General features: G+C 47.4%; 1 protein-coding gene across 3 annotated transcripts; it reads left to right on the forward strand.

The window, feature by feature from the left end:
• Nucleotides 1-2,345: 2,345 nt before the first annotated feature.
• On the forward strand, nucleotides 2,346-21,818 carry PRXL2C (peroxiredoxin like 2C). 3 transcript variants are annotated; one of them, XM_063914757.1, is made up of 6 exons: nucleotides 2,348-2,729; nucleotides 2,977-3,045; nucleotides 5,189-5,242; nucleotides 6,974-7,079; nucleotides 10,159-10,287; nucleotides 20,858-21,818. In XM_063914757.1, the coding sequence occupies exons 1-6, from the start codon at nucleotides 2,532-2,534 to the stop codon at nucleotides 20,983-20,985; spliced, it is 684 nt and encodes a 227-aa protein (XP_063770827.1). In that variant the 5' UTR covers nucleotides 2,348-2,531; the 3' UTR covers nucleotides 20,986-21,818. The 3 variants fall into 3 exon arrangements, with proteins under 3 accessions (XP_063770837.1, XP_063770827.1, XP_063770818.1); XM_063914748.1 differs by having other exon boundaries at nucleotides 2,350-2,729; nucleotides 10,156-10,287; XM_063914767.1 differs by lacking the exon at nucleotides 10,159-10,287 and having other exon boundaries at nucleotides 2,346-2,729.
• The last annotated feature ends 1,039 nt before the right edge of the window (nucleotides 21,819-22,857 follow it).

Below are 22,857 nucleotides of genomic sequence, written 5' to 3' on the forward strand. Positions count from 1 at the left end.
GTGAGGAGCAGCACCAGGTACACAGGGGGGAGCAGCGGCTGCATTGATTACATTTTACCAGCATCTGTGAGGAGCAGCACCAGGTACACCGGGGGAACAGCAGCTGCATTGATTATCCCAGCATCTATGAGGAGCAACACCAGGTACACAGGGGGGGAGGGCAGCGGCTGCATTGATTACATTATCCCAACATCTGCGAGGAGCAGCACCAGGTACACAGGGGGTGAAGGGGGCAGCGGCTGCATTGATTACATTATCCCAGCATCTATGAGGAGCAGCACCAGGTACACAGGGGGGGCAGCGGCTGCATTGATTACATTATCCCAGCATCTATGAGGAGCAGCACCAGGTACACAGGGGGAACAGCGGCTGCATTGATTACATTATCCCAGCATCTGTGAGGAGCAGCACCAGGTACACAGGGGGGGCAGCGGCTGCATTGATTACATTATCCCAGCATCTATGAGGAGCAGCACCAGGTACACAGGGGGGGCAGCGGCTGTATTGATTACATTATCCTAGCATCTATGAGGAGCAGCGCCGGGTACACTGGGGGGGAGGGCAGCGGCTGCATTGATTACATTTTCCCAGCATCTACGAGGAGCAGAACCAGGTACACAGGGGGGGCAGTGTCTGCGCCCGAAAAGGGGTGTGGCCTCTGGATGAATGGGCAGAGCCACTGGTGGAGGGGTGTGGTACAGAGATGCAGCCCCCGTTTTCGTCATTATGGGGGCGTGTACAGCGCTCCCTGAGCAGCTGGCAGCCCCCGACTGTCCCTTTCCGCACTGATAGATGCAGATCAGCGGTGATCACTGGCTATCCCAATCTGCCCCTCCCCCCTTCCTGCCCACGGGGAGGGTCAGCGTGTCCAAATAGCGGGGCTGTCCCGCTGTATTCGGGACAGGTGGGAGGTATGCAGCAGACAGTCACACATGCATGCAGGAGGCGTCTACTTATACCAGATGTCTCCTGCTGCACTACCATATCTTAGCATCTCTGCTATTTTCAACCGCACCTGAATAGTGTATTAGGTCAATCTGTGTAGTGAGTGTGTGCATGGTCAGTCTGTGATGTAGTGTAGTGTTTATAGCGTCACTCTGTGGTGTGTTGTGTGTAGGGCAAATTTTTTGTTAAGTGCAGTAAGCTCAGAGTCAGTTGTGTTGTGTAAGCAGTGTCTGACTCTGTAATGTGAGCAGTGTCTGGCTCTGTAGTGTGAGCGGTGTCTGACTCTAGGTGTGAGCGGTGTCTGACTCTGTAGTGTGAGCAGTGGCTGACTCTGTAGTGTGAGCGGTGTTTGAGTCTAGGTGTGAGCAGTGCCTGACTCTGTAGTGTGAGCGGTATCTGACTCTAGGTGTGAGCAGTGCCTGACTTTGTAGTGTGAGCGGTATCTGACTCTAGGTGTGAGCAGTGCCTGACTCTGTAGTGTGAGCGGTATCTGACTCTAGGTGTGAGCGGTGTCTGACTCTGTAGTGTGAGCGGTATCTGACTCTAGGTGTGAGCAGTGCCTGACTCTGTAGTGTGAGCAGTGCCTGACTCTGTAGCGTGAGCGGTATATGACTCTAGGTGTGATCAGTGTCTGACTCTGTAGTGTGAGTGGTGTCTGCCTCTAGGGGGGTAATTCAGACCTGAGCTAGCAGGCAATTTTTGCACTGCTGTGATCACATAGTCACCGCCTACAGGGGAGTGTATTTTAGCTATGCAAGTGTGCGAACGCATGTGTAGCAGAGCTGTACAAACAGATCTTGTGCAGTCTCTGCGCAGCCCAGGACTTACTCGCCGCTGCGATCACATCAGCCTGTCCGTGACCGGAATTGACGTCAGGAACCCTCCCTGCAAACGCATGGACACGCCTGCGTTTTTCCAACCACTCCCTGAAAATGGTCAGTTGACACCCACGAACGCCCTCTTCCTGTCAATCTCCTTGCGAACGCCCGTGTGAATGGATTAATCACACAAACCCATCGCTGAGCAGCGACCCGCTTTGTACCCGTGTGATGCGCCTGCGTATTGCGGTGCATACGCATGTGCAGTTTAGACCTGATCACCTGCTGTGCGAAAACGCAGCCTAGCGATCAGGTCTGAATTACCCCCTGTTGTGAGCAGTGTTTGACTCTGTGCAACGCGCCGATGCAGTGCGGTGCATACGCATGCGCAGTTCGGATCTGATCACCCCCTGTGCAAAAACGCACAGCAGCGATCAGATCTGAATGAACCACAAGGTGTGAGCAGTGTCTGACTCTATAGTGTGAGCAGTGACTTTTAATTATTTTTGTCACATTTTAGTGAACACCAAACACTGAACCCAAACATGGGTCCGGCTTTCACCTATTCCCGGCAATACCTGAGGTTCATTCGCAGCTAGAGTTAACTGTAGGCAGGAATCCCCTGTAGGCAGCACCAGCAGAGGGCCGCCCCATACTGAGGCTGAGCAACTCCATTACAATTAGATTTCATGTTCAACGGCTCTTGCTGTAAAGGAGGAGGGAGGATTCCCTGCCTGATTCCCACCCAATTTACGAAGGAATGGTAACATGGCCTCGGAGAGCAGCACCCCAGTCACCCAGCAGATAGGCAGGAACATGGAGGGCGGCAGCGCCGAGCTGTGCACCTCTCTGTACCACCCGGACCTGGAGCTAGCTGCAGGCTGCCTGCTGAGGGACAGAAGCGGCAGGAGCTTCCAGTTTGGGGACTTATACAGAGACAGTAAGGCGATCATAGTTTTTGTGAGGGTAAGTGACCGTCTCATGACAGGTGCCATCCCCAGCTCTCTGTACAAGTCAGGGGGCAGTCTGGGGGTCCTGGGCTCTCTAGAAATGCCCTATACAACTTCTTTAAAAAAGTACTTTTCGTAGTGTAAACAAACATTATATACAGTAACAGGCCGTTAGGTAAAAGAGTACATTGTATGTGCATTGTGACTAATGATTGTTTCACAGTTGCTATGATACTGAAGCATTTCTGGAACTGTTTCTGCAGAATTTCCTCTGTTACACGTGTAAAGAATATGTGGAAGATTTGGCCAAGATTCCAAAAAGTTTTCTGGAGGTATGATTGGTTAGCTGTCTAAATAAATGAGATTATTTTCTCACATTGTGAATCATAGTTTTTTTTCTTTCTTTATGCGTCTCAGTATGTTCCCAATGTAATAATATTTGGGTGGTCTATTAGGAACCTTTCCCTGCAAAGATTAAAGTGATAAACCTATTACTATCACTGCTGGCTGGGACATTGTTGAATGGTTCCATGCACAACTTCACCAATTTCATCTTATCATTCTTATGGTGTGTACACACGGTGCAATTTCAGTTTATGGATGATATCTGCTAGAAACTGCCAGGAGGCATGAGCCTCCGATCTAACCAATATCGACCCTGCCTGCACAGTCTATTTTTTCTTACAATGCCGATCGTGCATCGGCATCGCAAGAGCATACACATGCTGCAATTTGCACAAATTTTTTTTACGATTTTGACTATATAGTGAATATCGTAAGGACAAATTGCACCGTGTGTACAGGGCTTTACTCCACCAGCATGATGCTCTAAATGGTTACATTGGAAATAAATGTGTGGTTTTCATTTTATTCCATCAGCCAGTACCGTACCAAGGTAGCCTGTTCTGGCACTGCCTCATACACCCGTGACATCATTATGTCACGCCTAGGGGGCAGGGCCACTGCCACCGGTTCCGGTACTTAGGGCATTGCCTGCAGATGGTACTGCAGTAGCACCAATAGCTGGGGTCTGGGACTCCAGGTCGACAACAAAAAGGTCGACACACCTTAGGTCGACGCCAATTGGTCGACACACCTTAGGTCGACATGGACAAAAGGTCGACAGGAACAAGGTCAACATGGAAAAAGGTCGACATGAGTTTTTTTATGTTTTTTTTGGTGTCGTTTTCTTCGTAGAGTGCCCGGGAACCCCAATTAGTGCACCGCGTCCCCTCGCATGGTGCCTTCGCTCCGCTCCGCTTCGCTCGGCACAGATTACCGTTCCAATCGTAGTCCACGTAGATCGTTAAGTATGAAAAGGTTCCAAAAAAGAAAAAATTGTGAAAAACTCATGTCGACCTTTTTCCATGTCGACCTTGCTTCTGTCGACCCTTTGTCCATGTCGACCTTTTGTCCATGTCGACCTGAGGTGTGTCGATCAATTGGTGTCGACCTGAGGTGTGTCGACCTTTTTGTTGTCGACCTGGAGTCCGGATACCCAATAGCTGCAGGGTGCTGTTCTAGGCTCTTTGCAAGCCACATGCATGTGCCATGGTGCAGCGACAGTGCCGGTCACATCGCCCTGCACTCAGTGCGGTGACACTGTTCGCACACCCTCAGTTACGGCCCTGCCTCTAACCAGTGCCAGAGCAGGGCTCTGTGCTGACTTCACCCTTGAAATGTGAAAGTATGATGTCACATGGAGGGGACGGGACCACTGGCTCCAGGAAGTAAAGCACTGCCCAGAGCATCTGAAATAGGGGGTCGCAGCCGGGAGCCTGACATGGGTGCTACCCGGCTGCGACCCGGCTGCGACTACCGTCCCCTACCTGGCTTATTGCCGGGTTGGTGACGTAGCTGATGACGTGGCGGGGGCGGTGCTTGGAGATAACATGATCTCCAAGCGCTGCCCGTACATTCTTTGTAAGGTCGATGCGATCTGGCTCACATTTACGCTGCAGAGTTTGCCAGGTTGAACCCGTGTTCAACCCTGCAAACTACCCGGGTTGGAATACCTGGTCACTCGACCCGGATTATTCCAACTCTGCCCTAATCCGTGTTATATGGTTTGCGAGCTCGGTGGATCCCTGCTCTCGCCACAGGATAAATTCCCACTCTATGGGTGTCCTGGACACTCACGAGTGGGAATAGCCCTGTGGCACTGGTATTCTGGCTGTCGGTATTGTCGGCTGTCGGAATTTCGCGTCTATATCACCTTGAATCTCTGCATGCTGCCTGATCAAGTGCTGGGAGGCGGAGCTGCACAGCCAGGCTTTCAGACGGCCCTTCTGTGCCAGGTGGTCAGTCCGGCCCTGTCAAAATGTATATCCTGAAAGACTGTATAACTTGATCTATGAATGGCCATGCCTTTTGAATTTTTAATATTATATGCATATGACTACTAGATTATTTTTTTAACTATTCTTTCCTAAGCATAATTATTTTTTCATTTCTAACATAGTTTTGATATTTCAGAAAGCAGATGTCAGACTTATTGTCATTGGGCAGTCATCATATCTACATATACAGGTAAGGTTTCTCTTCATTCTTTATCAATAGAGCCATCTAGGTGCACTGGGTCTTATTCACAGTTAGGACCAAATAAAATATGTAGAACTTTGAGGTCATCTCCGCGCCGCCTCTTCCTATTGTAGTGAACGGGGCCTCTTCCTATTGTAGTGAACGGGTCCTGGGTCGCATCGACCCGGGAACCCATTCACGCTGCCACTGACACGGTTTTCAACCAGGGAATAACACTGCTTTATTCCTGTGTTGAATTACCAGGTCAGGCGGCCTGGGAATTCGACCATGGCTCTTTCACACCGCACAGCGACCCGTGTCAACCCGCAGTATGCAAAGTCGATACCGGGTTATTTGTGCGGTGTGAAAGGGGTATTAGAAACTATTTCATTCCCTCCTCCTCATTAATTTGTAGCTGTTCAGCAGTTGTAGAACTTCAAGTTGCAGCGTGTCCTGTCGGTCTCCCTGATTTGGAGTATAGTGTCTGTCATTTAAACAGTATATACAATTTCATACAGTTATGAGAACATGACACATTGTGTCCCTACTCCTCCTATCAGGGGCGGATCCAGAAGAAAATGATAGGGGGGGCACCATGGAAGGGGCAAGTGCATTTGCGTGCGGCTTCAGTGCATGTGAGGTGGCGCTTCTTATACAATGCCCACAGTTGTAGCGCTCATTATGCAATGTCCATTGTACTGGTAGTGCCCCTTATATAGACCCCATAGTAGTGGTGCCCCTTATGTAATGCCTGTATTGCCCCCAGTAGTAATGTTGCCTGTAGTAATGCCCGCAGTCATTTAGTGAGTGTGGCCAATTAAAATGAGACGTGATACACAGACATATGCCCCCAATAGTGCAGTGCCAAATCCACAACTGCACCCACAGTGCCAGATCCACAATTGCCCCCACGGTGCCAGATCCACAAATGCCCCCACAGTGCCAGATCCACAAATGCCCCCACAGTGCCAGATCCAAAAATGCCCCTACAGTGCCAGATCCAAAAATGCCCCCACAGTGTCAGGTATACAATTGCCCCCACAGTGCCAGGTAAACAACTGCCCCCACAGTGCCAGGTAAACAACTGCCCCCACAGTGCCAGGTATACAATTGCCCCCACAGTGCCAGGTATACAAATGCCCCCACAGCAGGTATACAAATGCCCCCACAGCAGGTATACAAATGCCCCCACAGAAGTGCTGCAGCTGCTTACCGCTGCTGCTGCTGCTTCTCTGCCCGGCTCTGAGGGTGTCAGGAGGAGAGCGCGGCTATGTCTGGCGTTCGTGAGCCAATCAGAGCTCGCGGACCGGCGGCTCCTGATTGGCTTCCAGTCCGCGAGCTCTGATTGGCTCACAAACCGGCGGCTGGTTTGAAGTCCGCTACACGCCGCCAGATAGCCGCGCTCTCCTCCTGACAGCTGAGACACGCTGCCGCCGGACTGAGCGGCAGCGTGTCTCAGTGACACAAACGGACAGGGACAGGCGGGGTCACAAATGACAGGGGGGTACAGGCCCGAGTGCCCCCCCTTCCTGGATCTGCCACTGCCTCCTATACCTACGGATATTGTGGCTGGCGTAGACTGCCATGTAGTGTGACTCAAAGAACTGTTATGGCATCAGTACATTCTGACCCTTGATGACTGCCACCTCATGAGTCACATAACTGCCTAGCCGTCAAATGTGAATATGCAGAAAATGTTTGTCTAAAATCTTACATTGTGTTTTCTCCTCTGTTCTGTAGCAATTTTGCTCATTAACAGGATATCCTCATGAAATGTATGTTAATACTGACCGAGATATCTATACCAAGTTAGGGATGAAAAAAGGGGAAACCTCTACCTCCTCAGGTATTGATTTATTTGTGTAAAACAAATAATGCAGTGTTGAACTACAGTATATGGAACTGATCACGTGCATAGCTGGAATGTAATAGACATCTGACCTCATCTTGACCTTTTGAGCTAAGCATGTTAGCACAATTGCTTGCTTTCTGCATCTTCCTAGCTTAGGGTATAGTTGCCTAAACTCCCTCATTCTGCCCCATAGCGATGCGCAGCCCCGAGCATCGCTATCGCCGGCACACCGCTGTGTGAAGTGAGCGACCCCCCCCCCCCCCATCCGCTCAGCACACATCGCGCTAAGTGCTGAGTGGGGGAAGAGATGTGTACTAAGCGCTCTATGATAGATCGCTCAGCACACATCTCTACATGTGTACCCCCCTTTAGTCGTTTTTATGACATGCCTCTCAGATGTAGCAGTACATGTCTGCGCTGATAGGTGTTACTTTCACATCTCCCTGACATGCTTTTTGAAAAGTAGGCAAGTATGGCTTAGGGGTCTGTTAATGAAGCATTGAAAAGCGTGGAGAAGTGAGCCAGTGGAGAAGTTGCCCTTGGCAACTAATCAGCTGCTACGTATAATTTTATAGAATGCACCTGATAGATGTTATTTCAGTGCTGATTGGTTGCCATGGGCAACTTCTCCACTGGCTCACTTCTCCACTCTTTTCACTGCTTCATGAGTAGACCCCTTATTAGTGATATAGGGGTCTATGGGGGAGATGTATCAAAGCTTGGAGAGAGATAAAGTAGAGAGAGCTGATTGGCTGGTATTTTATCTCTGTCTAGCTAGCTCACCACAGGTGATGGCAATCATACATTACCAGGAAAGTCCAGGAACAGAGCATTTTCTCCCTCATGGAGAGGGTCAGGTAGGCAAGTATGCTGTGGAATGGTGGGAACTATGGGCCTAACTCAGACTGGAACGCGGTAGCGTTTGCAGTCTGATGCCTGGTGTAGTGTGCGCACGTGCAGAAGCCGCACTGCGCGTGCGCACACAGTAAGATGCAACGGCATCTCACTTTTGCGATCGCCTTTGCCTGATTGACAGGCCGAGGCGGTCACTGGGCGGGAGAGGGTGTGTCAGCGGCGTTGGGGGGGCGCGGTCTGGACAACGCAGGCGTGTCTGGACCATTTGCAGGGCAGGCCATGGCGGCTGCGTGATGTCACATGCAGCTGCTGTGACCCTAAACATGACGGGTAGCTACTCGGCAGGTACGAAAGCATCACCGCTGTGCGATGCTTTCGCACATCTGCAGAGGGAAGGGGGTAGGGCTTGGCGTTCAGGACAGACTAGCCCTGTGCTGGGCATCCCCCCGCATGTCAGAGATTTTGATCGGAGATGTGCGTTTTTCGCCCTCTGTATTTGCAGTATGTATTGCCTTGGTGTCTACATATTTTCTCCTCTGTAAGGATTTTCTCTCTATCACTGTCAGTCTAACACTGTCAGCGAAAGGCAGCTAACATCCGTGTATGAGCATAGTGACTTACCCATTGATCGATAAACCTAAAGCTAAATTGATTCACTTTACCGTTCACATAGAGATCTTTGGAGATGGCAGTAAGTGGCACAAAATGGGTTACTCCAAGAGAAATATATGATTTCTATGGGGTGAACATCTTCATAAATGCTGTGAAGCAATGGCATCCATTTGTTTACTCTGGCAGCCAGTGTTCTCTAGTTCTACTTCCATTGCCTGCACCCTGTAGACACGGCACAAAGCACTGGACCACGGGATGATGGAACAAACGTCCAATGTACAATCTACCATTGTAAAGGCACTGTGTGCGCGCCCAGAAAAACAGCCACTTTCCCATGCAGATTTGCATAAATCTGACACTCTTGGAGAGGCGGTCTGACATACATGTAGGGCGAGTCTCAACAGGTGTGTTCACATGATTGTGAACAAATGCAGATTGACTGACATGCATGTATGCCTGAGACAGCTTTATTGGCTTGTGCTTAAGGGAGGTACAACACTTATGCGCATGGCACTAGTATGTGTGTACTGCTCTATCTGAGAGACATGTCACACATAACTCCCTCTACCTCTCTCCCTCCCAGTATCCGGTCTCTAGGTCGACAGTAACTAGGTCGACCACTATTGGTCGACAGTAACTAGGTCGACAGGGTTTCTAGGTTGACAGGGTCTCTAGGTCGACATGTTTTAGGTCGACAGGTCAAAAGGTCGATGTGAGTTTTGGGAATTTTTTTTTTTTTTACTTTTTCATACTTTATGAGCCATGTGGACTACAATTGGGAACAGTAACCTGTGCCAAGTGCAGTAGTAGCGGAGCGAGGCACCTTGCCCGAAGAATGGCGAGCTAAGCAAGCCATGCGAGGGGACACGGTGCACTAATTGGGGTTCCCGGTCACTGTACACTGAAAGCAACACCAAAAAACATTTAAAAACTCATGTCGACCTTTTGACCTGTCGACCTAGACCATGACGATCTAGAGACCCTGTCGACCTAGAATCCCTAGAATCGACCTTGTTACTGTCGACCTAGACACTGTCGACCTAAGTGTGGTCGACCTTCCATACCACACTCCTCCCTTACACCCACCAGGTTCATGGAATTCATCACACATCCTTGGTCACATAGCCACTCATCTAGCCAAGTACAAGGGGTAGAGAGATGACGTTTTATTGATAAAATGCTAAACAACCAGGCAATATAAAAATATATATTTCTAAAACTGGTTTAAAAGTATAAGTCACAGCAAACAATTCTTATAACTATCTAAGCCTAATAGCAAGTGTGTATTTCACAAATAGCTAAAAACATGGCTATAAGTGCATGTGGGTGCATAGGCTACTGGTGCAGGGCTGTGCACATTCTTCCATAGGTGCAACTTTGCATACAGTCTGCTCTCAATTGAGGCTTTTTAGTGAATGTATTTTGTGTCTGGTTTTGGGGCACGTGCTACCAAATTTGCTTCATTTGTTTATTTATCATAAAAACTATTATTTGACACCATAATTTTTTTCCCCTAATCGTGCTGCAAAGTGCTAGAATACCAATACCAGTCTTGTTTCTTTGTTGTTATGCAGTAATTGAATATACTTTCTAAATATTTTAGCAGGAAGCCCCCATGTGAAATCAAACTTCATAAGTGGAAGCATTAAAAGCATTTGGAGAGCAATAAAAAGTCCAGCATTTGATTTTCAAGGCGATCCAGCACAACAGGGTGGATCTGTAATAGTAGGCCCAGGTATGTTAAGAAAATTATTTTTTTTGCAGCTTAATTATAGGGTTACTCCACTCAAACAATATTTATTACTAGTAAAGGAACCTCAGTCTGCTCCCAGCTCTGCTTCATCCCCGCCAGCCTTGTCCTGTCCCCTCCTGGATCTGTTCCTCAAGTCCTCATCCTGCCCCCTCCAGGCTCTGTCCCTCAAGTCCTCGTGAACATAAAATCAAAATTTTACAATGGCCCTCTTAGTCTCCCAATTTGAACTAAACTGGAACTCTGTGGTGAGTGTTGGAGAGGGCATTCCATAGGCAACACATCTAGAATATCATACAACTGGGAATGTTCTGAATGGAGGAGGGTCCAAGATCCCACAATAAGGGCCTGATTCAGAGTTGTATGCATTTCTGTTGTTGGACGTAGTAGAGCTATTTTTTGCTACTGCCCATGCATCCTGATTGTGTCTATACAGTCACAATTGTGATTTCAGACGCACGCTTGGTGACGTGTATTGAAAATTTAATGGGTATTGCTGGCCATTGACAGTTAGGTGTCTTAGTGCAATCACAGAGATGTCCTTCTTATGGGCGTATTATGGTAGAATCACAGGAGTGTTGGTGAAAAAGGTTGCGTACACAGATGCTCAACCTCATAGGTAGCCATATTCTGATGGAGAAACTGCACCAATCACTATTACTGTGTGTACGTCTCAGATTTGAAGAACGGATGTAAACAAGGGACGGACTATGGTGGTTATCCATTTACGAGCTCTAAGTTTTCAGCCAAAAAGAATGGGCAATAAGCGCGATTTTAGCCCGATGGTCATTATCGGGCTATTAAATTATAGCCCCTTTTTTGGGGGGGCCAGAAAATGTACATATTTTCAGGACAAAACACATGGTATCTGGGATAAGTTCCTGGACCTATGTGTTTTTACAGAAAAAAACACACGGGCCTCTAAGGGCTGGGAAGTTGGGATTTTGTTTTGCTAATTGGATAGCCCCAGGGGTATCCATTAATGGCGGTAATTTACCGTGGCTAATAGGATACCGTCCTTTGTGTCTGCATTTACATAAAAAGGCAGGTGGATTTATTATTTATTTATTATTTATTTATTTATTAGCAGTTTCTTATATAGTGCAGCAAATGCCATTGTGCTTTACAATTAGAACAACAGTTATAGAACAAAACTGGGCAAAAACAGACAGACATTGAGGTAGGAAGGCCGTGCTCGCAAGCTTACAATCTATAGGGAAATAGGCATTGATTCACAAGGATAGATGCTACCTATTGCATAATGGTCCACCAGATTGCTAGGTTCTTGATGGGTTGTATGATATGATCGCCCAGCAATGTTGGAAGACAAAATATGTGAGGTTATGTGTACTGTACAGAAAGGATGTAATTGGATAGGGAAGCATTGAAGGTTATGTGGGTGGGTCTGGAATTTGATAGGCTTGTCTTAAGAAGTGAGTTTTCAGGGAACGATTAAAGGTTTGGAGACTAGAGGCGAGTCTTATTGTGCGTGGGAGGGCATTCTACAGAGTAGGGGAAGCCCGGATAAAGTTGTGTAATTTTGAGTGGGAAGAAGTAATACATGTGGTTGAGAGACGCAGATCTTGTGCAGAGCTGAGAGGTCTGGTAGGTGGATGACCGCCAATAGACACAGCTGCAGGCACCTTTGTGTCCACCTTAAAATCAGCTACCAATTTTTCTCCAACCTTGTTAAATATTATAGAAGTCAACTCAGTGCTATACCAAATATAAATAATGGGGGTGCCAATATTGTGCGAATCTGCTTTTTAAAAAAAAATTGCGTTACAAAAGAATTTTTTTTTTCCCCAAAACAAATGTGGAAAATAAAAATTATGCAGCTTACCACTTTGATTGTGCTCAAAATATCAATCATGGCATGATTAATTTCTGTAGTATTAATCCCGGTCAACCTTACAATGCCGTCACGGGCATCCAGACATTGTAATGCTACTTAGAACATTTTTCTTGTGTGGGCTCTATAACTTTAAACATCCAGCTTGGCTTTCCATACCTAATCCATCTGCACACACTGGTGAAAGTTGTAGCAACTAGGGTAGAGACATTCCTAGCCTATAAACACTACCCGGTGGGAGGCAAATCCATCCTCCTCCTGATAGTAAAAATGAAAATGTTATTACATTTAAAGTTGCAGTTCCCATAATTGGTAGATTGAAACAAAATTATTGAAGAATTGGTAGACATGTAAATAGAAGCCACACGACAGACTAATTGTTATGGCACACAATTGTGTAGATTTTAAAGGTTTAAGAGGGAATGGCGACATTTGTTGGACAAAAGGGTTGAGAGATTGAGGGTGTAATTCAATTGTGCATGAATGGATTTACCCAGGCAAATCTGCACTGTAAGGCAGTGGGATCTTGCTCAAAGTGTTCACTACCCCATAGGCTAGTGAGCACTTTTGAGCAAATAGGGGTGAGAATCGGCCAGGCAAAGGGTGCAAGTTGGGCTGCCATTGTCGTCATTTAAATGCCTCAGCAACAGCAATTTGCCTGTTTCGCCTACAATCACCCCCTAAACCTTTAACTACATGGTCATGTCACATTATTATGACCACCAGCTAACAGCCAGAGCAACCGCCATGTGCAGCACGGACAGCAGCTAGACGAGCTGAACTGTCATTTTAGTCATTTTAAAATCTACACAATTGTGTGCCATAACAATTAGTCTGTCGTGTGGCTTCTATTTACATGTCTACCAATTCTTCAATAATTTTGTTTCACGTTTGGACAGTGTGCTGCTCTATTGTAGCGCGTCGGTCGGCCTTCATGCACCTTCGCAGCCGACGTTCACCGCTCACATCAGTGACATGTGGTGCTCTGCAGTTTCCATGTCGGTTATCCGCAATGGTGCTATTTGTCTAGTCACAATACACCTTCTCCACACAGTGCACTGTTTCAGAAGTACTGCCACCCTTGGCCCGAAAGCCGATAATCAGCCCGTTTTGCAACTTGGATAAACTTGCCCCTATTACCCATGACAGCAACAAATATTTGTGCAGACGGCCTATCACACACCTTATTTACCCAACAAGCCAGCACATGACACGTAATGTACTTCATGGGCTACGGTCTGCTAATGTCAAATGTAGGAGGTGGTCATAATAATGTGACCGTGTATTTCCCTTACATATCATATCATTTTCCTATATCACTGCATTCCCATAGTGTGTAAGTAAGGCGTGAGCATTACTAGAAGTAGAGTTCAAGCATTGCACATGGTTAAAACCACAATGAGAGTAAGGAAGTATTGGATAGGAATAATGGGGGTAATTCTGAGTTGATCGCAGCAGCAATTTGTTAGCAATTGGGCAAAACCATGTGCACTGCAGGGGAGGCAGATATAACATGTGCAGAGAGACTTAGATTTGGGTGGGTTATTTTGTTTCTGTGTAGGGTAAATACTGGCTGCTTTATTTTTACACTGCAATTTAGATTTCAGTTTGAATACACCCCACCCAAATCTAACTCTCTCTGCACATGTTATATGTGCCCCTCCTGCAGTGCACATGGTTTCGCCCAACTGCTAAAAAATTTGCTGCTGCGATCAACTTGGAATTACCCCCAATATACAAACAAGTCTCTCCAAGTGGACACTAGGGGGTTTATTTACAAAAGGTTGATTTTTATTGATTGCAAAAATGTTAAAACTGAATCTGATGTTGGGTTTCGACTTTTTCAGGGCAGAAGGGGTTCCGACCTATTAAATCCCCGTCTTTATTTAACCGACAATTTGGGGAATTCGACTTGTCGGAAAGCACGTGAATCGGCGGGACAGCTGCCGATCCGCGTGCTTCTGTCGAAAATTAGGCCAAATCCAATAGGTTTTGGCCCCGTTTACGACCATCTCAATCCGACTTAAAAAAAAAAGTCAGATGGAGATGAGGGTGCTGAGAGCAGCGGGGAGACTGGGGAGAGCAGCGGCTACAGCAGCGTAGCCGGAGGATAGGGCGCCACCGCCGCTCACGGCAGCATCCTCCTGGCTCCAGAAAGCGAGGTCCCGCTGCTGTGAGGTTTGGCGGCAGTGCCCCATCCTCCGGCTACACTACTGTAGCCGCTGCTCTTCCCCCGTCTCCCCGCTCCTCTCTCCCTCTCAGCACCTTCATCTCATTTACTAACATTTAATAATTAATATTAAAAAAATCACCTGTGCGTTTCAGCTCTGGAAACCCAACATCAGTTGAGCCCGGTTTTCTTCTATTTTGAAATCTATAAAAACCAACCTTTAGTAAATAAACCTTTAGGCTTCTGGGTAGTCCCATTTGGAAGCCCTTTACATAACTGTAATTGGAATCACCCAGACTTATTTCCAACAGCTGAAAGCACTTCCACATAGAGCAGGTTGTACAAACTCCCATGCAAAATGTTCGGAAGTCATGAAATTTTCCTAACCTCCTCAGTGACAGTGTCTACGGGGGAATTAAATTGTTTTTACGTTGCGATAATCAGTGGGTGCACAATGTTGTAATTCAATTGTATTTTGCACCCTTTAATTATGATTATTGTGCCCAATTACACAGGGGCTAAACCCAGCTAAACTATTGGCCGCGATGGGAAAAGTGCTGTTTGGGCGCCCAAACAGCTGTCATTTCACACATTTCAGCTTGCCACCTCCGGGGGTTGTGAGCTGAAGTGTGTGCAGCCATGGCAATTCGCGTCTGAATGGGGCAACAATTGAATTGCTCCGTTGGGCACCCAATAAGTAATAGCTGCATTAAAAACAATTGAATCCTCCCAAGTGTTTTTAAATAATGTAAAGGAATATTGTATATTTTCCTCTATTTTCTCTGACGTCCTAGTGGATGCTGGGGACTCCGTAAGGACCATGGGGAATAGACGGCTCCGCAGGAGACTGGGCACATCTAAGAAAGATTTAGGACTATCTGGTGTGCACTGGCTCCTCCCCCTATGACCCTCCTCCAAGCCTCAGTTAGATTTCTGTGCCCGGCTGAGCTGGATGCACACTATGGGCTCTCCTGAGCTCCTAGAAGAAAGTATAGTTTAGCTTTTTTATTTTCAGTGAGACCTGCTGGCAACAGGCTCACTGCAACGAGGGACTAAGGGGAGAAGAAGCGAACCTACCTAAGTGGTGGTAGCTTGGGCTTCTTAGGCTACTGGACACCATTAGCTCCAGAGGGATCGAACACAGGACCCGACCTCGTCGTCCGTTCCCGGTGCCGCGCCGCCGTCCCCCTTACAGAGCCAGAAACAAGAAGGTGGTCCGGAAAATCGGCGGCTGAAGACTTCTGTCTTCTCCAAGGTAGCGCACAGCACTGCAGCTGTGCGCCATTGCTCCTCATGCACACCACACACTGCGGTCACTGATGGGTGCAGGGCGCTGGGGGGGGGCGCCCTGAGCAGCAATAATAACACCTTGGCTGGCAAAACTAACACCATATATAGCCCCAGAGGCTATATAGGTGTATATTAACCCCTGCCAGAAACGATAAAATAGCGGGAGAAAGCCCGCCGAAAAAGGGGCGGAGCCAACTCCCTCAGCACACTGGCGCCATTATTCCCTCACAGCTTCGCTGGAAGGAAGCTCCCTGGCTCTCCCCTGCAGTCCTGCACTACAGAAAGGGTAAAAAAGAGAGGGGGGGCACAATTTAGGCGCAGTATATATATATATTATAGGCAGCTATAGGGGAAAACACTCTGTATAGTGATATCCCTGTGTTATATAGCGCCCTGGTGTGTGCTGGCATACTCTCCCTCTGTCTCCCCAAAGGGCTTTGTGGGGTCCTGTCCTCTGTAAGAGCATTCCCTGTGTGTCTGCTGTGTGTCGGTACTGCTGTGTCGACATGTATGATGAGGATAATGATGTGGAGGCGGAGCAAATGCCTGTGAATGTGATGTCACCCCCTGCGGGGTCGACACCAGTGTGGATGGACTTATGGAAGGAATTACGTGACAGTGTCAGCTCCTTACATAAAAGGTTTGACGACATAGGACAGCCGGCTACTCAGCTTGTGCCTGTCCAAGCGTCTCAAATGTCATCAGGGGCTATAAAACGCCCGCTACCTCAGATGACAGATACAGATGTCGACACGGATACCGACTCCAGTGTCGACGATGATGAGACGAGTGTACCCTCCAATAGATCCACCCGTTATATGATTGAGGCTATGAAAAATGTTTTACACATTTCTGATGATACCCCAGGTACCACAAAAAAGGGTATTATGTTTGGTGAGAAAAAACTACCAGTAGTTTTTCCTGCATCTGACGAATTAAATGAGGTGTGTGAGGAAGCGTGGACTTCCCCAGAGGATAGGTCACGCTGGGAAACCCCCCCTAGGGTAGATAAAGCATTGACACGCTTATCAAAGAAGGTGGCACTACCGTCTCCGGATACGGCCGCCCTAAAAGAACCTGCTGATAGAAAGCTGGAAAGTACCCTAAAAGCTATATACACACACACTGGCATTATATTGAGACCCGCTATTGCATCAGCTTGGATGGGCAGTGCTGCTGCTGCGTGGTCAGACTCCCTGTCGGAAAACATTGATACCATGGATAGGGACAATATTTTGCTAACGATTGACCATATAAAAGACGCGGTCTTATACATGCGTAATGCACAGAGGGATATTTGCCGGCTGGCATAAAAAATAAGCGCTATGTCCATTGCCGCCAGACGGGGGTTATGGACTAGGCAATGGTCAGGTGATGCCAACTCCAAGCGGCACATGGAAGTTTTACCCTATAAAGGGGTGGAACTTTTTGGGGAAGGTCTTTCAGACCTCGTTTCCACAGCTACTGCTGGGAAATCGACTTTTTTGCCACAGGCTACCCCACAGCAAAAGAAAGCACCGTATTATCAGGTACAGTCCTTTCGGCCCCAGAAAAATAAGCGGGCTAGAGGCTCATCCTTTCTGCCGAGGGGCAGAGGAAGGGGGAAAAAGCTGCAGCACACAGCTAGTTCCCAGGAGCAGAAGTCTTCCCCTGCGTCCGGTAAGTCCACAGCATGACGCTGGGTCTGCTCAGGCGGAATCGGGTACGGTGGGGGCACGTCTCAGGTTTTTCAGCGCACAGTGGGCTCTCTCACAAGTGGATCCCTGGGTCCTTCAAGTAGTATCTCAGGGGTACAGGCTGGAATTCGAGACGTCTCCCCCCCCGCCGTTTCCTAAAATCTGCCTTGCCGGCAACTCCCTCTGCCAGGGAGGCAGTGTTGGTGGCTATTCAAAAACTGTATTCACAGAAAGTGATCGTCAAGGTACCCCTCCTTCAGCAAGGAAAGGGTTACTACTCCACAATGTTTGTGGTACCGAAACCGGACGGTTCGGTGAGACCCATCTTAAATTTAAAAACCTTGAACACTTATATCAAAAGGTTCAAGTTCAAGATGGAATCGCTCAGGGCGGTTATTGCGAGCCTGGAGGAGGGGGATTACATGGTATCCCTGGACATCAAGGATGCGTACCTGCATGTCCCCATTTACCCTCCGCACCAGGAGTACCTCAGATTTGTGGTACAGGACTGTCACTATCAGTTCCAGACGCTGCCGTTCGGGTTATCCACGGCACCGAGGGTCTTTACCAAGGTAATGGCCGAAATGATGATACTCCTTCGCAAGAAGGGAGTTTTAATTATCCCGTACTTGGACGATCTCCTGATAAAGGCGAGGTCCAAAGAACAGTTGATAGTGGGGGTGGCACTTTCTCAGGAAGTGCTACAACAGCACGGCTGGATTCTAAACATTCCAAAGTCACAGCTGGTCCCGACGACACGTCTTCTGTTCCTGGGAATGATTCTGGACACAGACCAGAAAAGAGTGTTTCTTCCACTGGAAAAAGCAGAGGAATTGTCATCTCTGGTCAGAGACATCCTAAAACCAGGAAAAGTGTCGGTACATCAATGCACACGAGTCCTGGGAAAAATGGTAGCTTCGTACGAAGCAATTCCATTCGGAAGGTTCCACGCAAGGACGTTCCAGTGGGACCTATTGGACAAATGGTCTGGGTCCCATCTCCAGATGCAACAGCGGATAACCCTATCGGCCAGAACCAGGGTGTCGCTGCTGTGGTGGCTGCAGAGGGCTCATCTACTAGAGGGCCGCAGATTCGGAATACAGGACTGGGTCCTGGTGACCACGGATGCCAGCCTTCGGGGCTGGGGGGCAGTCACAAAGGGAAGAAATTTCCAAGGACTGTGGTCAAATCAGGAGATTTCTCTTCACATAAATATCCTGGAGCTAAGGGCCATTTACAATGCCCTAAGCCAGGCAAGACCCCTGCTTCAAAACCAGCCGGTACTGATCCAGTCAGACAACATCACGGCGGTCGCCCATGTAAACAGACAGGGCGGCACGAGAAGCAGGATGGCGATGGCAGAAGCCACAAGGATTCTCAGATGGGCAGAGAATCATGTGTTAGCACTGACGGCAGTGTTCATTCCGGGAGTGGACAACTGGGAAGCAGACTTCCTCAGCAGGCACGACCTCCACCCGGGAGAATGGGGACTTCATCCAGAAGTCTTCCAAATGCTGGTCAACCGGTGGGAAAAACCACAGGTAGACATGATGGCGTCTCGCCTCAACAAGAAGTTGAAAAGATATTGCGCCCGGTCAAGAGACCCTCAGGCGATAGCGGTGGACGCTCTAGTGACACCATGGGTGTACCAGTCGGTTTATGTGTTTCCTCCTCTACCTCTCATACCCAAGGTACTGAGAATAATAAGAAGGCGAGGAGTGAAAACCATACTCGTGGTTCCGGATTGGCCAAGAAGAGCTTGGTACCCGGAACTTCAAGAGATGCTTACAGAGGACCCTTGGCCTCTGCCGCTCAGACAAGACCTGCTGCAGCAGGGACCCTGTCTGTTCCAAGACTTACCGCGGCTACGTTTGACGGCATGGCGGTTGAACACCGGATCCTGAAGGAAAAGGGTATTCCGGAGGAAGTCATCCCTACCCTGATCAAAGCCAGGAAGGATGTCACCGCAAGACATTATCACCGCATTTGGCGAAAATATGTTGCTTGGTGTGAGGCCATGAAGGCCCCGACGGAGGAATTTCAACTGGGTCGATTCCTGCACTTCCTGCAAGCAGGGGTGACGTTGGGCCTCAAATTGGGGTCCATAAAGGTCCAGATTTCGGCTCTGTCGATTTTCTTCCAAAAAGAACTGGCTTCACTACCCGAAGTTCAGACTTTTGTCAAAGGAGTACTGCATATTCAGCCTCCTTTTGTGCCCCCAGTGGCACCTTGGGATCTCAATGTGGTTTTGGCATTCCTGAAATCACATTGGTTCGAACCACTTAAGACTGTGGATTTAAAATATCTCACGTGGAAAGTGGTCATGCTGTTGGCCTTGGCGTCGGCCAGGCGGGTTTCAGAATTGGCGGCTTTGTCTTGTAAAAGCCCTTATCTGATTTTCCATATGGATAGGGCAGAATTGAGGACTCGTCCTCAGTTTCTCCCAAAGGTGGTCTCAGCTTTTCACTTGAACCAACCTATTGTGGTGCCTGCGGCTACTAGGGACTTGGAGGATTCCAAGTTGCTGGACGTAGTCAGGGCCCTAAAAATGTATATTTCCAGGACGGCTGGAGTCAGAAAGACTGACTCGCTGTTTATCCTGTATGCACCCGCTAAGCTGGGTGCTCCTGCTTCTAAGCAGTCTATTGCGCGCTGGATTTGTAGCACTATTCAGCTGGCGCATTCTGCGGTAGGCTTACCGCAGCCTAAATCTGTAAAAGCCCATTCCACACGGAAGGTGGGCTCATCTTGGGCGGCTGCCCGAGGGGTCTCGGCTTTACAACTTTGCCGAGCAGCTACTTGGTCGGGGGCAAACACGTTTGCAAAATTCTACAAATTTGATACCCTGGCTGAGGAGGACCTGGAATTCTCTCATTCGGTGCTGCAGAGTCATCCGCACTCTCCCGCCCGTTTGGGAGCTTTGGTATAATCCCCATGGTCCTTACGGAGTCCCCAGCATCCACTAGGACGTCAGAGAAAATAAGAATTTACTCACCGGTAATTCTATTTCTCGTAGTCCGTAGTGGATGCTGGGCGCCCATCCCAAGTGCGGATTGTCTGCAATACCTGTACATAGTTATTGTTACAAAAATCGGGTTTTGTTGTGAGCCATCTCTTCAGAGGCTCCATTTGTTATCATACTGTTAACCGTGTTATATGGTGTGATTGGTGTGGCTGGTATGAGTCTTACCCGGGATTCAAAAATCCTTCCTTATTGTGTCAGCTCTTCCGGGCACAGTTCCTAACTGAGGCTTGGAGGAGGGTCATAGGGGGAGGAGCCAGTGCACACCAGATAGTCCTAAATCTTTCTTAGATGTGCCCAGTCTCCTGCGGAGCCGTCTATTCCCCATGGTCCTTACGGAGTCCCCAGCATCCACTACGGACTACGAGAAATAGAATTACCGGTGAGTAAATTCTTATTATCTACATTGTGTAACTCTACCACTTCTAGTGTCTGGCCTGCACTACTTCTGTACTACCAGAGGTGTTGCTGCCTTTCTGCCAACTTAAATTTGGCTGGCAATACAACTTAGAATGACGTTGCTTTACTTCTGTTTTTCATTACAGGTAACAGAGTCCATTTTCTGCATCGTGACATGAACAGATATAACCATGTGCCAATTAGTTCCCTGCTTCGTTATGCCGGAGTACAGACAATCTATTTTGGTAATAAGCCCCAAATACTAGAAGTGTAATGTAATATGCAGGTGCAAACCCAGTTTCACAGATACAAACCATATTTTTCTAAAAATGTTTTTACAAGACATATATTTATATGTTTATTATTGAAATGATTTATGTATACATTATTTTATTTATACTTTTGTACATTTGATTGTTTTAGAGTGAATGAAATGATATGTAACACAATATGTAATAAATGCGTATTTTATACTAATAGTGGCCCACATATAGGGGGTAATTCCAAGTTGATCGCAGCAGGAATTTTTTTTAGCAGTTGGGCAAAACCATGTGCACTGCAGGGGAGGCAGATATAACGTGCAGAAAGAGTTAGATTTGGGTGTGGTGTGTTCAATCTGCAATCTAATTTGCATTGTAAAAATAAAGCAGCCAGTATTTACCCTGCACAGAAATAAAATAACCCACCCAAATTTAACTCTCTCTGCACATGTTATATCTGCCTTCCCTGCAGTGCACATGGTTTTGCCCAACTGCTAAAAAATTTCCTGCTGCGATCAACTTGGAATTACCCCCATAGTCTGATCTAGCCACATGCACCAACTTCCGAGTTACTATGTTACCATCAGCTTTGGTCAGACACCTACATGGGGCCTAATCTAAAATATGGATGGTCAATGCCAGTTTGGCCTAAGTAGTTGTTAAATTGGTAGCATATATAACGTGAGAGTTTGATACAGTGGCTGTAAAAAATAATTACCATCATGGTATTTTTATCCCCTTATTTCTTTACATGGCTTTATTTGATACCACAGAGGAACAAACAATATTCTGTAATGCTAAATAAAAAGAAGACTGTGAAGCTTCTAAATAAACAGCTAAAGTTTAATATGTTTTCTGTTCCTATTCCAGAAATGCACCTACATAAACCCTGGTGCAATCAGGTGTCTTCAGAGGTCACATAAGACTCAGTGGGGTCTATTTAATAAAGCATTGGAGAGAGATAAAGTACCAGCCAATCAGCTCCTAACTGCCATGTTACAGGCTGTGTTTCAAAAAATGACAGTTAGGAGCTGGTTGGTTGGTACTTTATCTCTGTCCACTTTATTTCCCTCCAAGCCTTAGTACATAGACTCCAGTATCCCCCAGTGAATGGGCTTGATTCTGAGTCTGACGCATTTGTATGGCTGCATATGCCAAAAATTGGTCAATCTGCATTTGGAAGTCTACCCCAGCTACTGCAGCCATAACAGTCATCTCTGGTATCGAGACTTGCCCCCACCCACCCAATGCTAGGTGCAAACGATATACATGTTTCCATGGGCACGCTACGATCAATCATGGGAGCTCGCGTACATGCCAATGCACTCGCAATAAGACAGAACAGTTTCTTGCCTTTGCATGGTCACCACCCTGTTACTGCCCACAAACATTAATTTCACAGAAAGTCTTGTCCATGAATGGATGGATCAATCCAGACATAATAGCGATCTGTGACAGTGTGCAAATGCCTGATACGGCACATGCGAGTCACCAGTTTCTTACTTTAGTACATACAGTGTATGCCAAAGTCCCATGAGATCTGTTTGCATTTCCCCTTGGGTCCAACTCAGAAGTAGGCCCTGTAACAGGACATACTCCAAAACTGAGCTTCCATATGAGAAAGTCTTTGTTAGGGAGGACACCAAGAGGCAGCTCAAACATAATTACTCTTCCATGGTGGAGATGGGAGAAGCTGTCCATATGGCAGTAGCATAGGCATTTCATACATTTGTGCTGTTGCGGACAGTGTCAATAAGGAATTAAATAAAATACCTTGAAGAACATTCAAGAAGTATCGGCTAAAGCTTGCCAGAGAGAGTAGCAAGCAGACATTTATTTTGTGTTACAGTCATACAAATTCCTAAATCCATTCTTATCGCATAATG

The sequence above is a fragment of the Pseudophryne corroboree genome, chromosome 1, assembly GCF_028390025.1.
Source record: "Pseudophryne corroboree isolate aPseCor3 chromosome 1, aPseCor3.hap2, whole genome shotgun sequence".
NCBI lineage: Eukaryota > Metazoa > Chordata > Amphibia > Anura > Myobatrachidae > Pseudophryne > Pseudophryne corroboree.

Excerpts from the sequence above, each read along its gene's own strand:
- PRXL2C (XM_063914748.1), top strand. The coding sequence starts at position 2,532 with ATGGCCTCGGAGAGCAGCACCCCAGTCACCCAGCAGATAGGCAGGAAC. Across the intron at positions 2,730-2,976 it reads CGATCATAGTTTTTGTGAGG|AATTTCCTCTGTTACACGTG; the intron begins GTAAGTGACCGT and ends CTGTTTCTGCAG. Across the intron at positions 5,243-6,973 it reads CATCATATCTACATATACAG|CAATTTTGCTCATTAACAGG; the intron begins GTAAGGTTTCTC and ends TCTGTTCTGTAG.